At 34.7% G+C, this 15,036-nt stretch overlaps 2 protein-coding genes across 2 annotated transcripts; both read left to right on the plus strand.

Moving 5' to 3' along the window:
* Window positions 1–166: 166 nt before the first annotated feature.
* Window positions 167–7,526, plus strand: LOC145558883 (squalene synthase 2-like). Its single transcript, XM_081620243.1, has 13 exons — window positions 167–563; window positions 1,977–2,019; window positions 2,506–2,595; window positions 2,986–3,061; window positions 3,419–3,488; window positions 3,965–4,108; window positions 4,198–4,302; window positions 4,827–4,973; window positions 5,832–5,907; window positions 6,722–6,810; window positions 6,891–6,982; window positions 7,072–7,117; window positions 7,188–7,526. Exons 1-13 carry the CDS (start codon window positions 369–371, stop codon window positions 7,254–7,256), a joined length of 1,242 nt encoding a protein of 413 aa, XP_081476369.1. The 5' UTR covers window positions 167–368; the 3' UTR covers window positions 7,257–7,526.
* Window positions 7,527–8,173: 647 nt separating this feature from the next.
* On the plus strand, window positions 8,174–15,014 carry LOC145558884 (squalene synthase 2-like). Its single transcript, XM_081620245.1, has 14 exons — window positions 8,174–8,536; window positions 10,266–10,308; window positions 10,758–10,847; window positions 11,080–11,155; window positions 11,951–12,020; window positions 12,331–12,474; window positions 12,593–12,697; window positions 12,937–13,083; window positions 13,383–13,458; window positions 13,631–13,719; window positions 13,968–14,059; window positions 14,140–14,185; window positions 14,257–14,338; window positions 14,619–15,014. Exons 1-13 carry the CDS (start codon window positions 8,342–8,344, stop codon window positions 14,323–14,325), a joined length of 1,242 nt encoding a protein of 413 aa, XP_081476371.1. The 5' UTR covers window positions 8,174–8,341; the 3' UTR covers window positions 14,326–14,338; window positions 14,619–15,014.
* Window positions 15,015–15,036: the final 22 nt, after the last annotated feature.

Below are 15,036 nucleotides of genomic sequence, written 5' to 3' on the forward strand. Positions count from 1 at the left end.
TCGAGATCTCCCACGAGCTCGCGTTCCACGTTCTCCCTCCAAACCAAACAGACTCTCAAACCCAAAAACACAACTCACATTTTACTTATTAATAAATTAAATAATTCGCATTTAAGGTCCCACCAACTCTATTTTTTTCTTTAAAAACCCACAATTTTTTTTACAATCTCCACTCAATTAAATAACTAAATTTGTAGTATTCATTCATTTACGGATTACAAAATCAATTCTACGAATTACAACATCTCAATTTGATTTCCTCGGATTCTTCTTACGCCACATAAATACAATTTCAACCCTTTTCAAAATCATAAATCCCATCAAAATCCCAGATTTTGAGCAATACCCATTTTTCAAATTGATCAAAAATGGGGAGTTTAGGTGCGATTTTGAAACACCCAGATGAATTTTACCCACTTTTGAAGTTGAAAATGGCGGTCAAAGAGGCTGAAAAGCAGATCCCACCTGAACCTCATTGGGGTTTTTGCTATTCTATGCTTCATAAGGTTTCCAGAAGTTTCGCCCTTGTTATTCAACAACTTGGTACTGAGCTTCGCAATGCTGTGAGTTTTCTTACTATTTTGTTTTTCCGATTACTGTGTTGTTTTTGTTTTTGGTGGTGGCGATGAATTCGAGGTTGTGCGGGTTTACTCGCTTTGTCCCTTTTTGTTTGTCTCATCGATATTTGATTGAGTGGGGTTGATTAAATATAGTGATTGTGAGAGTAAAGTAGTGATCTTGGTTATTATTTTATAACACGGGACGTTCTTTTAGGGACATATGTGAAAATGTAGCAAACAAATGGGACCGAGGTAGATTTTGTGTACGATTGTGTGTATTGATGTTAACTTGTGAAGTTATTAAATAAAAGGTGACAATTTGTTTGAATATACATTGATTTTGATAAATGCTACCAGGGGAATTCAGTCTCTTTTTAATATCTGCGATTCATTTGTGTGAGATCGATCAATATGAGATACACGGAGTTCAGAGGATTAACAACATTGGCTTTCTTGTAACTTTAGTCAACGTTAATATGTGTATATGCGTGTGTTTTTTGTTGTTTAAAAAGAAGGTATTTTGTAAAATCTCTTTTGGAAATTTCAAAGTTTAGTCCTTTAATTTTTGACCTGAGGTTTCATAGTTCTTCTGGAAAGCCACCAGAGGTAAGGAGGACTAGTTATGCGTATGGATGTTAGATGTTTTATTAGTATGTCTTTTTCGAAAAGGTGATCACATTTTTTTTTACTTGCTTTTGTGTCTTTATTTGACTTTATTAAAAAAAAAAGCCTTACATGCTTAATCAAGAAATAATTGCATGCTTTTCCTGTTAAATTAGTTGGTTTAGTTGATTGTCCCTAAATGACAAGATTTGATGATGACAGTGCAAGTTTCTTGATTGTTCCTAGTTTCTGGTCCATTTGAGTTTAAAGAAAATGATGCATGATGTGCTAGATAGTTTATAAATATGGCTAGATTGATGAATACTGAAAGAGAGATATATGGTGTAATTGCTGGTTCTTTGTGCACTTGTGTATGATCTATGCATGTGAGGGTTTTATGTAGAACCTTTTACTGCCTATTGGGAAACTCAAAACATGTTGCATTGAGGATTTTATTAAAGGGCGCACTTTACAGCTCTCTATATGATAGTTTGATAGCCATCAACAATCACATGAGAAGTGCATTGGATTCGTGTAGGTTGCGGCCAACAGATGTGGTTGGCTTGGACCTTTTCTACTGTTTGGGGGAAAAGATGAGGGAGGGGGGGGGGGGGGGGGAGGGGGAGGGTGTTAAGTACCTTAGTAACTACTAAAAGTGCACTGAGTTTCATCTGACGTAGGAAAATTATGGAGTAAAACCTGGTTCCTTTCTGATCTGGTACTTAAAGTCTAAGTTTGCAGAAGAATAGTTCAACTTTTTCCTTTTCTGTACACAATTACTATATTTGCTCATAAATTTTACTTGTGTTACAGGTCTGTGTGTTTTACTTGGTCCTTCGAGCCCTCGACACTGTAGGTTTGTCTCTACAAGCTCAACAACTATATCCATGCATTGTTACTGACTTACTGTTATCATGTCATGTAGTTATAAACTTATTATGGCCTCCTTAATGCTGCTGAGACTAATAGTCCTGATGACGAGATGAAAATTGTGATTTTAGCTCAGTTTAAAATCTAAACTTTATTAATAGGCCTTATCTCATCTATACTCTTTGTCCTCTTCTAATTTATTTAGTCTTCTAGGATTTTGAATTACTCTTGAATTTTGTTTGATTTTTTTTTTTTTTAAAAAAAACATCCGGTGACACTTGACACCCATCCTAGGACCAGCTGTACTGATTTTTTTTGTAATAGTCAGTAGCATAAAAACTAATGAATATGAAATGAAAAAATGTATATATTGTTTCCCGAGGACCAACATATATGCTGAAGTTTGGATTGTGAATTACCATAAGTATGTATCTTATCTCTTATTGCTTTTCGGTTTGGTACTCATGTGCAGAGGATGATACAAGCATTGCTACAGATGTCAAGTTGCCCATCCTAGAAGCTTTTCATCAGCACATATATGATCGTGACTGGCATTTTTCCTGTGAGTAACTGAGTTTTTCTCAACTTCTCTTCCATTGTCCAAATCTTGTTCTTGTTATTCATAAATGACCTGGCATTCAAATTGGGATTTTGGATATTGTTTGTCCAATGTTTATCTCCTTTTATTGCTATTTTTATGATATAATTTTAACTTTATTGTTATTAATGGTTTTATCTTATTGTGTTACTAAGAGGCATATGCCTCATATCATATCTGCCGTCTGGTTTGAGATTGGTAGATTCTTTATGCACAATGTCACAATCCATCTATTGATTTTCTATTACGGAGTTATTATTATTTCATACCCCCCGCCCCCCCTTCCCCCCTCTCCCCCTAGATCTTTGTCTGAAGTAACATCTGTCATTTTGATTGTCCTTTATGTAATATAAGGTGGTACAAAGCACTACAAAGTTCTGATGGATGAGTTTCATCATGTCTCAACTGCCTTTTCGGAGCTTGACAGAGGGTGAGCTTCTTATCTCCTTAATCTCTGTTGCATTTCAAGATTAGCATATTGCAGTGTATGCAAAAAACTTCTATGCTCTATTAATGCCTTCTAACGTTGAAGCCATAGATAAGTGCTTGTTAATTTGCCTTTGCTTTTCTTCTAGGGAATATCCGGCTTTTATATTAACCTTGTTTTCTCTTAAAATATAAACCTTTAGGAGTTAAAAAAATGAAGCATTGCTCGTTAGTGGTCATTCTTAGTTTATATAGTCGTGGGCTATGTTTCCTTGTTCTGAATTGTTCACAAGCTCTTGTGTTTACAAATTTATCTACTACTCTTGATACTATGTGTGATATTTACTTGTGGCATCTGCAGATACCAAGTGGCAATTGAGGATATCACAAAAAGGATGGGTGCTGGTATGGGAAAATTTATCTGCAATGAGGTTTGTGCAAAATGAATTAGAAAAGCTTTTTTGTATTCTCATAATAGTTTATAATTGGTTCCCCTTCCCCACAAAATTCCCCGATACCAGAAGAGTTTTACTGTTAGATTTAAGAGGAAAATGTTTGCAATTCCTTACCTGCTTTCTCTGATGTATCTGTCTGCTTGCCCATATACCTTCATTAAAATCATTATACCTCTACATGCTTGGGAGTTGGGAATTCTAGAACCTTTTTTTTTCCTTGCAAATGATATGGATCTTTTTTTTTTTTTTTTTTTTTGTTTTTTTTTTTGTGGGAGTTGGGAATTCTAGAACCTTAATCATTATTGCCTCACAGAAGCAGTTTGTACGTGATATGGCCATAAAGCATGTTATTTTTGTGTATATCTTATAAATATGGGATTTAACTTTGTTAAGGTGTTAATCTTCCAAATGAGGTGTAAATCTACTTTAAAACAGTTTTATTTGTTTGGCAGGTAGAATCCGTTGCTGACTATGATGAATATTGCCACTATGTAGCTGGACTTGTTGGTTTGGGGTTGTCAAAGCTTTTCCATAATGCAGGTTTAGAGGACCTTGCTTCAGATGATCTTTCCAATTCAATGGGTTTATTTCTTCAGGTATTCCTTTTTGCTTGGAACCTGGTGTCTTATGTGCTCCATGAAATCATATATAATATTTTGCTATACTGTCTATCCAAAATGCGCAGAAAACCAACATTATTCGTGACTACCTTGAAGATATAAATGAGATTCCAAAATGTCGCATGTTTTGGCCACGGGAGATATGGAGTAAATATGTTAATAAACTCGAGGTTAGGCACTTATATATTTCAACTGTTTTATCAGATTCTGTCCTCCAGTGAGGGACTCAATTACAAGCATATTAAAATGAGGTGGATGAGAATGACATGCTTTATGCAGGTGCATAGTTTTTGAACTACAGATACATCACTTTTGGGGTGCTTACTTTCTGAACTGCATGTACATGTTTATTTCAAACAAGTCGCCCTGAGAAAAAGTGTATCTATTGTTCAGAAATCACGCATCCTTAAAGTTCATGTACTTTGTAGCTCAGAAATTATGCACCTTATGTAGAGATATGTGTATGCAATTCAACAATCATGTACCATCCTCATCCTTCTCTTTCGACCTTTTAAAATTTGTTCTCATTTACCTCTTTGTTTTTCTGGATGGACTGGATCGTGTGAATGTGATGTAGTATGAGATATTGACATATTTATCTCTAGATGGAGGTGGGCGAAGAACCTGCCCTTTAAAAGGGAAAAGAATTACTTGTAATAGTTTTACTTAACTTTCTGTGAAATTTGTTATGCAGGATTTGAAATATGAGGAAAACTCAGAGAAGGCAGTTCAATGTTTAAATGACATGGTGACAAATGCCTTATTGCACGTTGAAGATTGTCTAAAATACATGTCTGATTTGCGGGATCCTGCTATATTCCGGTTCTGTGCTATTCCTCAAGTATGAAAATTTCTGAATCAGCACTGATACAGCCTCCCTTATTTCATATATTACCCTTATTATCAATTGTTATCTACTATGGAGTAGTTGTTATTACTAGTAAAAACTATAAAATGTACAACTAAAAATCACATTGGGTGAACCAAGAACAATCAATTTGAGGTAAAACCTAAGGCTTAGATTAAAACCAGAAACTATCAGAGTAGGGCAATGATCCCCCCCCCCCCCTCTCCCTCCCTCCCCATTTTTTTTTTGCCATATTTATCCAAGTAGAGATGCAGTGATATGGTCTGAGTTGACTGTAGAATGATGTTTATAAAATACAGAGCAAATGCTTTCTGCAATTGCTATGGAAGAGAACAATATTAAACTGCGTTAATTGAATAAAATTTGCTGATGTATGCTTCTCCCACTATGCCTAAACGATCGTAATGTTTGTTACTTTAGCCATTCCCCTTTGTTGGTTACATTTCAACTATTTCTATTTCCAATACAGATATTTTTACTCAATTTCCCTCATATATACATTCTAACAAGGCAACTATTCCCATTTACCAGAATATCTACCTACTCCAAAATCAAATATTCCCATTTCCCAACGTTGACTTAATGTCTTAATACTTGATACATGTGACATCTAATCATTGCTTTTCACTATCTTTTATTCCTTAATAAACTCGTAAAATCACCATACGTAACCAACTAACCATCATTTAGGATTGGAAGGAGTATTATTTAAAAAGCCATATTCCTTCTTTTGTGCATTTGATTTTGTTTCTGTCCACAAGACCAAAAGGCAGAGGTTTTATTGTTATCTTAGCGTTGTAATCGCATGTTACCCTTCTGTACGTGTTTTAGATCATGGCCATTGGAACTTTAGCTATATGCTACAACAATCTTCAAGTGTTCAGAGGTGTGGTGAAAATGAGACGCGGTAAGTTAATCTGCTGTTTGTTTCCTTCTTACGTATATCTGCTAGTATTTATGATGTTTTTTATGGGCTTGCTTGACCTATGCTGCTGTCACCTTTTATATGATGCCATAATTTGGATTTTTTTATTTTTATTTTGAGAGAGGTAGCAATTGTTCCTATGCTTACTGCTTCAAACTAAGCCTGGTGATGAGATCTAGAAACTTGCATCTTGTTCTTTTAGTATTTTTGTCCTCCTTGATTCTGGTGTCAGTTCTACCTTTAGTTTTTGGCAGCTTTATGTCGTTGCTTTAATGACAGATGTAGGATATGGCTGAAGGCAAAGTCTTGGAGTCTATACTATGAAACAAAATTTGCTTCTCTTTAGACTTTAGCTACTTTGAACTGTGTTGCCTATTTTAGATGACTGAAACGTTTTGGAAACATTGTCTTTAGTCTTATAGCATCGTTGGCCAAAAGGATATATTCAATGGCGACACATGTTAATCCGGGCTTTGCATGAACCATATGATTAAGGAGGTTGCTCCTATAACCTTATATTTTGCTGCTGCTGGATTCTTTTCTATGTGATCATTAAAGCTACCTTTGCTTTGATCTTATTTCCTTTGCCTTAATGTTTCTCATTTATTGTAAATTCTGCCATAGATTAGAGCTGGTTGCTTGTGTTGTGGTGTTCTTGGGACAGACCTATATCTTCTTGTGTACTCTATTGTTCGGAATATACTGTGTTTATTAATTGTTTGTGTCCAAAAACCTGTCATTTTGTTAATTCTTCCAAGGGTTTTTTTTATAATTTGTTTATTTTTGTGCAAATTAGGTCTCACTGCTATAGTTATTGACCAGACAAACACAATGCCTGATGTTTATGGTGCCTTCTATGATTTCGCCTGTATGATGAAACCGAAGGTAAATGCCTCATAATTTTAACAAATTGACTTCTATACGTACATATATTAGAAAGACTTAATTTGAATTTACTTATGTAGGTTGATAATAGGGATCCAAATGCCACAAAAACACTAAGTAGGATCGAAGCAATCCAGAAAATTTGCAAGGACTCTGGAACTCTGAACAAAAGGTGATTCCGAATTTCTGCTCATGCATAATTTGAATAATTTTTTCACAAATGATAATTTTTTCACAAATGATAATTTTTTCTTTTCTCAGGAAATTGAACGTTATGAAGACCAAGTCAGCATACACTCCAATCATGGTGAGAACTTGTGAAAAATTCTCTTAACGGCTCTGTGGTTATTTAGATACTGACTAATATTTCTACACAGATGATGGTGTTCTTCATTGTATTGGCGATCATATATGCTCGTCTGTCTTCCAACCAACAGAACAATTGATTATTTAGCAGTGGTACGAAAAGTACATTGTCATACACACTAGAGTTACCTGCCAGATAGTTTTTACCGTTTATGGCTGCAGTTATGCAGAATGGCTTTCTCGTGTGGTTGCTGTCGAATGAGGATGACTTTCTCTAAGTTTGAAGCTGTGGCTTGTTTGATAATTTTTTTGTAATATATTTGCTAGAATATTTCACGTGAATGTTTGAGAGACGAATTTATTGGCACACTTCTGGCTTCTTATATTCATTGTTAGTATCATTCTTTTCATTGTTCAGGCTGCACAAACACCATGTGTAGCATTACCAGAGTTCTGAATAATCTATTGTTCGGAATTTCTCCAATTTTCAACTCGAATCGAGAATCTCATTGGTTTGTTTGAATACACTTTGGACGGACATAATTTCATTGCTAAGAAACCTTTGTTTAGAAGAGTAATTGATGCATCTATTAATCTATCATACAATTGATCAAAAGAACTATCTTAGATTTACTTGCTAGGTGATCCTTTAATTTGAGCTTTGAGCTTATAGTATTAGTTTGAGTGAAACTAGTAGATCAATCAATACTTGATTATGATGAAAGTTGAATTCGCATAAACAAGCAAATTTTTATTTTCAAGGGAATATAAAATGAGCAAAAATTTAACTCGGGAATTTTTCTTTAATACTCCATTTCTAAATAAAAAAAAAAAAACCTACTTTAAAAAATAAAAATTAACTTGAGTATATTGTTAGATTCATTAAAATGTATTATGTATATTTTTCTATCAATAGAAATTAAAAGCATTAATTTCTCAAAACAATTAATTTTGTCAACTAAACAAGCACAAAAAAATATCTCACGCAAAGAAATCTTACGTGGTGAGCTAATGAGTGATGACGATGCAATTTCAGAAACACACACCAATTTAAAAATTATAAAAATAAAATAAAAAATACACCCCAAAAAAAAAAAAATGAAAACACTAAATTCAAGATACCAAAACACGCACTCACAAAGTTACAAGTCAACTTTGAATATTGACAATTGTAAGTACAAATTACATCAAAATCACAGATTTTTGGCAACAAAATTTGATAAAAATGGGGGTTTTTGAGGAGATTCTGAAACACCCAGATGAATTATACCCACTTTTGAAGTTGAAAATGGCGGTGAAACAGTCTGAGAAGCAGATCCCAAATGAAGTTCATTGGTGTTTCTGCTATTCTATGCTTCACAAAGTTTCCAGAAGTTTCGCTCTTGTTATTCATAAACTTGAACCTCAGCTTCGCAATGCTGTAAGATCTTCAATTTTGTCCTTTGTTGTTGTTGTTGTTGCTGCTGTGAGTTTGTATTACTCCTTCTGTTCCTAAATACTCGTAATTGATCATGTGTCGTTTTTATCAGTTTCTGAAATATTACTGCACTTCCTATTTTGATACTGACCCATTATTCCCTTTAATTGTTTGCCACGAGTTAGGGAAATGATTTTGGCACACTCGATAATTATACTCTCAAATAGGGGTGTGTCAAAATCAATTAGTGGCGTGCTAAAATCACTTTCCCACTAGTTACGCTTTGCTTTATTAAGTTTTGGTTGGGTGAAGTTGATTATTTATAAAAATTAGTGGGAATTAAAGGTGAATTTTTTGAGAGTAGAGTTGTGGTCCCATGTTCAATTTTCGTATGTGGCAATGTCCTAAGCCTTGACAATCAGCTTCACATTGCTGTAAACTCTCCAAATTTTATCTTCTTTTACTATTGTTGTTGTTGCCAACTTTGTACTAAGAATAAGAAATAGAAAATTTATGTATAAGTGAGAGCACACTCCATTAGTTTGAGGTTTTTTTTGAAAGTTTTCCAAAATGAACTCCTATGTTTATAGCGGACAATATCATACTAATATGGAGTGAACTCGGTGTAGGAAAACATGCAGCCCAACAAGTAGTACAGATCCGAAGCGATCTTGGGTGGTATGAAAATTATGGCAAACTTAAAAGGATAAATGAAGTACTTTCCATTCTATTTTTTATGGCATTAATTTGTTTTATAATTAGTATATGTTATTCTTCTCTAATCCCTTCCTCAAACTGCTGAGGGTCTGATAAATTTTGAAACAATATGAAATGGGCCTGGGCAACCCGAATAAGGAGGAGGAGAGTTTGGTCCACAAACAAGGCTTTGGGGCTTCCATACTAAAACCAATTGGCAATAGTAGGAGTAACTCCTCTACCTTATAAAGTGGAACTACCTCTCCTCTTTTCTCCAACGTGGGACACTCACAAGTGGGCTACAATGGGTTCAACACTCCCCCTCATAAGTGATACACATTGGAGAAAGAGGAGAGGTGGTTCCACTTTATAAGGTAGAGGAGTAATTCCTACTATTGCCAATTGGTTTTAGTATGGAAGCTCCAAAGCCTTGTTTGTGGACCAAACTCTCCTTATCCTTATTCGGGTTGCCAGGCAGGCCCATTTCATATTGTTTCAAAATTTATCATGGTATCAGAGCCCAGGTTTGTTGGGCCGTTTATAACTGGGCATTTGTCAAGCCACTGGTTAAGGGGCCTCTATTGGATGTTCATTCCCAAAGAGGATTTATATTGTACCTTCAGGTGTGCTCTAATTCTAAGGGCACTCACAAGTGAGGGGGAGTGTTGGGACCCAATGTGTATCACTTGTGAGTGTCCCACATTGGAAAAAGAGGAGAGGTGGTTCCACTTTATAAGGTAGAGGAGTAACTCCTACTATTGCCAATTGGTTTTAGTATGGAAGCTCCAAAGCCTTGTTTGTGGACCAAACTCTCCTCCTCCTTATTCGGGTTGCCAGGCCCATTTCATATTGTTTCCAAATTTAACAGGGTCAAGTAAATATTAGGAGAGGAGGCAACTAACCATTCTCATTTTATGAATGTCTATGCATTATTTCAATCATTAATTACCAATAAGTAACATATACAGAAATTTATTTACCTATTTTTGCTTATCAGTTTAAGATATTTATTGTGTTAAAAATTTACAATTTACAGGTATGTGTCTTGTACTTGGTCCTTCGAGCCCTCGACACTGTAGGTTTGTCTCTTTAAGCTCTACAAATTTTTATTCATGCAAGCTATAAGCCTATAACCCGATTCCATATTTGATAAGTTAGACATGGTATGTGTCAAGTGTTGGACTCACATTCCACATAATTATTTCAATATCTTTGGTCCAAATGTCCAATATAAAGTGTCAAGTCTTTATGTCCATCTTATGTTAAACATGTGGTCATATCCATATTATGTTAGACATAGGTATGTGTTGACTCTGGTTTTAATGAAAATATTTCGGTATCCTTGATCCAATATATAGTGTCAAGTGTTCATATTTATGTTACCATGTGCTAGGCAATCTGATTTGAGTGTTGAGGTGAATTGAAGAGTCCGTTCAACTTAACATGGCAATGGCATATTGAAAGTTGAACTATGATTTACTATAAACTTCATCTTTTTCTCTTATTGGTTTTTGGCACTAATGGACAGAGGATGATACAAGCATAGCTACAGATGTCAAATTGCCTATTTTGAGAGCTTTTCATCAGCACATATATGACAGTGACTGGCATTTCTCTTGTGAGTCAACTCAGAATCTATTCTGTAGTCCAAATCTTAGTATTAGTATACTGTTTTCTAGTGTGTAATATTGTATGGTAGAATGTTTTTCACTTAAATTTCTAATTCCCTGTAAGTTTTTCTAAATTTCTTATGCATTTGCTTAATTTAGCCATTTCATAGCTAAATTTATTTTATATTGATATGATATCTGGTTCTTTTGCTCTATATGTCCGTTTTCTGCTGTACTAAGGTGGTACAATGGACTGCAAAGTTCTGATGGATGAGTTTCATCACGTCTCAATTGCTTTTCTGGAGCTTGAAAGAGGGTAAGCTTCTTATCTCTCAAATTAATGTCTCCTTCCAAATATAACATTTGCTACATATTCATTAAAGAGCTTTTATGTTGCATATAAAATTCTTGTTAATTATTTAAAACATAGTCGAGTAGCTTGATGTAAGTTCCTTTACCTATCTTCTTAGTTAGGCGGTTAGGCCTAACATCTATGCATAATTCCTGCTATCAACATGTATTAGCAATTTTTTTAACGTTGTTATTGGTTGCTTAATTGTTATAGTGTATACTCCTAAAGTCCTTTCCTTTTTTCGCAACAAAGCTTCATATCCTGTTTGCATACTATTCACTACTTGCTAATTGCCTCATTCAGTTCCATTCTCTATCATCTGAATATTTTAGTTAGTTTGGTTGAAGTTTGATCAAATTTAAAACTCTTTTAAGTACTTGCTTTAGTAAATGGATCAGGATGAAATTTGGCACTATCCTTTAAAACAGTTTACCTTTTCTGTGTCTGATTATAAATGTTTGTATCTTTTGATATCGCATGCTGAGTAATATATATGTCTGTGCATGAAGAATGGCACCTTGGTGTTAACATTATCCTTGCTGCATGGCCTCTTGCAGTAGCTGCTTTATGGAAATAAATGTATGACTAGAACTTTTGATCTAATGCATTGTTAACTATGTATGTCTCAGCTTATTGACTCATTGCTCAATAGTTGTGTTCATTTAAAGTTTTGTGAAGTCCCAGGCTCTGTTACATTGTTCCGAATTGTTAACTTGCTCTGATTTATGTGTGAGCTACTTATACTCGTGGATTCTGCAGTTGCCAGGTGGTTATTGAGGATACGATCAAAATGATGGGAGAAGGAATGGCAAAATTCATCTGCAAGGAGGTTTGTGCATATGAATTACCAAATGACTTGTATATATAGAATTATTTATAGTTGTTCTATTTCCTTCCTAGCTAACCCCCCAGTTTTTCTATGCAAAGTTGCTGAGGCAAGAAAACATATGCTAAGTGATGAGCTATTCCTATATAATATACTTGTATAATTCTTGATACCTGAGTTCGCCTAAATCTGCTGGAAATCCAAAGACTTTGATTTTAAAAATCTTTGCTAAAACTATGGGACTTAACTAATCTTCCAAACCTGGTGTATTGACATCTATATCATTATTATTTAAATGTTCCTTACATGGCAGATAGAAACGATTGGTGACTATGATGAATATTGCCACTATGTAGCAGGACTTGTTGGATTAGGGCTGTCAAAGCTTTTCCATTATGTTGGTTCAGAGGATCTAGCTCCAGACAATCTTCCCAATTCGATTGGTTTATTTCTGCAGGTATTAGTTTCTGCCTTTATTTCATTGCAACCTTCTCGGTCTGCTATACTGCTCTGTGATAACAAAATAAGTATGCAGTATGTTGTTACATAACAAACAATCTGTCCATATTGTGCAGAAAGTAAACATTATTCGTGATTACCTTGAAGATATAAATGAGGTTCCAAAATCTCGCATGTTTTGGCCTCGGGAGATTTGGAGTAAATATGTTAACAAACTTGAGGTTAGTAATGTCTTTGTAATTGTAGTTAGCTTGTTTTTCGCTCTTATCATCTTCTTAGAGTATTTTCCTTTGTTTTGTCTATAGAAATCATGTAAATACAGGTGATTGTGATGTGCGCAAGTAAATGTGAAATTACTTGCTCAATAAACTTTAAGGAGCTTGGTAATATATGTGAAAAAATACTGAAGAATTTCTTGAATTGTAGTATCTTTAAGATTGAAATTTAATTTTTTCTGCAGGATTTGAAATGTGAAGGAAACTCAGAAAAGGCAGTTCAATGTTTGAATGAGATGGTGACAAATGCCTTATTGCATGTGGAAGATTGCCTAAACTGCATGTCTGCTTTGCGGGATCATTCCATACTCTGGAGCTGTGCTATTCCTCAAGTATGAGATCTTCTGAATCAGCTAGCATTCTTACTGCCCCCAATTTTCATATAATTGGGGTCTTGTTAGGAAAAAATTCTAGATATTATGCATCAAACAATTTAGGAGTATTTTCAAACAGCATCAACTCTGTTTCATAATATTGTGCTTGAAAAGGTAGAATACTCTGCTACGGAGTACAAGATTTTTATTTTTTTCTGCAGATTTTAGCTGTTATTTTTCACGAGGCATCTCTCTTTTACCCTAAGTCTTGGTGCCTGTTATTATAACCTCTTGACATTCTTCTTTACATATTCTAGATTATGGGCATTGGAACTTTAGCTTTATGCTACAACAATTATCAATTCTTTCAAGGTGCTGTAAAAATTAGACGTGGTAAGTACTATCAGCTCTTTTTTTCCACATGTATCTGTTATGTATCCATCCTAAGAAATGACATACATGACATTACAGCAGGTTGTTTGTAATGTTTCAGTGGTTACCATAACTGTATTGTCTCCTTATGATGTATTTTCTATATTTGTATTTGTGCATATTTGCACATTAGGTCTTGCTGCTGTAGTTTTTGATCAGACGAACACAAAGGCTGATGTTTATGGCGCCTTTAATGATTTCGTCTCAATTATGAAAACCAAGGTAATGCTCCGGAAAACAAACAGCCATTGCTTTTACACTCCAATCATTTTCAACATAAACAATAGGCTATACACGATCATCCTATTTCAGATACCGAATTAGCTTGTCCTTCATTATGGTTACCCTGACATCTCTACCACACCAATGTTATTACTAGAGATGAAAGGACTATATTGGAAAAGGAAGAAAGTGTGAACACAACATGATTTGCCTTTTCTATTTAGTTTTACACAAATCCTCTTTTGTAGGTTGATAAGAAGGATCCAAATGCTACAGAAACACTGAGCAGGATTGAAGCAATCCAGAGGATTTGTAGGGATTCTGGAACTCTAAACAAAAGGTGATTACAGATGCATATTCTCGCTGAGACCATGTGTCTTTCCACAACGTATGATAATTTCTATCTATGTTTTTCCTCAGGAAATTGCACATTGTGAGGAATAAGTCAGCATACTCGCCAATCTTGGTGAGAACTTTTAAAATATGCTATGGTGGCTAAAGGTTTAAAGTTAGAGACTGACCATAATTTATATGCAGATAATGGTGTTCTTCATTGTTATGGCAATCATTTTTTCTCGCCTTTCTGCCAATCGACAGATTGCTTAATTGTTACTCAGTGGTAAGTATAGCACAACTAGACTTGGATGTCATATGATATGCTTATGTAATTATGTGCCATGACAATATGCTTATTTGCCTAATTAGTTAGGCAACTAACACGGAATGAAATGAACTAAGTATCATGAGGCATGAACAAACCGTAGTTATACTGAAGTAAGGACATTATCAACATCTCGCACATGTTGCCTAACTAGTAGGCAGACATCATCTGGACTCATGTCATTAAAACTAATGCTACATGCCAACATTATTTAACATGTGTTGCTGCATTTTTGTAGGTATGGCTTCATGTGCATTTGAGTGGTGTGTTGTTGTAAGAATATACAGGAATACTTATGTTCTCAAGGTTCGAAACGAGCTCCTGAGTCATAGCAGCAAAACAAAATATATATTGCACATAAATCACTCATGAGGAGAACGATATGGCACACGTCATTATTGATGGTTTGTAGCTGCTTCGTAACATTCTGATAAGTTTGCTTGTAAGTTGTAAGTGCTGCTGATGTACTTTAAGGACCATTTCAGTCTTGTTCTAGTTTTGGCACGAACTTAATTTTATTGTTTTTTTAGTCCATTTAAAACGAGACGACTATTCTTCATTCCTTCTTTTGTTTTACACAATTTGTATGTATTGGGAAGCATTTAATTACTATGGAGTACTATTTTTGAATCAATTTTATTTTTTGCTAATACTCA

The sequence above is a fragment of the Chenopodium album genome, chromosome 9 (genome assembly GCF_948465745.1).
Source record: "Chenopodium album chromosome 9, dcCheAlbu1.1, whole genome shotgun sequence".
Lineage (NCBI taxonomy): Eukaryota > Viridiplantae > Streptophyta > Magnoliopsida > Caryophyllales > Amaranthaceae > Chenopodium > Chenopodium album.

Excerpts from the sequence above, each read along its gene's own strand:
- LOC145558884 (XM_081620245.1), top strand. The coding sequence starts at position 8,342 with ATGGGGGTTTTTGAGGAGATTCTGAAACACCCAGATGAATTATACCCA. Across the intron at positions 8,537-10,265 it reads AACCTCAGCTTCGCAATGCT|GTATGTGTCTTGTACTTGGT; the intron begins GTAAGATCTTCA and ends TACAATTTACAG. Across the intron at positions 12,021-12,330 it reads CAAAATTCATCTGCAAGGAG|ATAGAAACGATTGGTGACTA; the intron begins GTTTGTGCATAT and ends CTTACATGGCAG.
- LOC145558883 (XM_081620243.1), top strand. The coding sequence starts at position 369 with ATGGGGAGTTTAGGTGCGATTTTGAAACACCCAGATGAATTTTACCCA. Across the intron at positions 4,974-5,831 it reads GGTTCTGTGCTATTCCTCAA|ATCATGGCCATTGGAACTTT; the intron begins GTATGAAAATTT and ends TACGTGTTTTAG. Across the intron at positions 6,811-6,890 it reads CCTGTATGATGAAACCGAAG|GTTGATAATAGGGATCCAAA; the intron begins GTAAATGCCTCA and ends TTACTTATGTAG.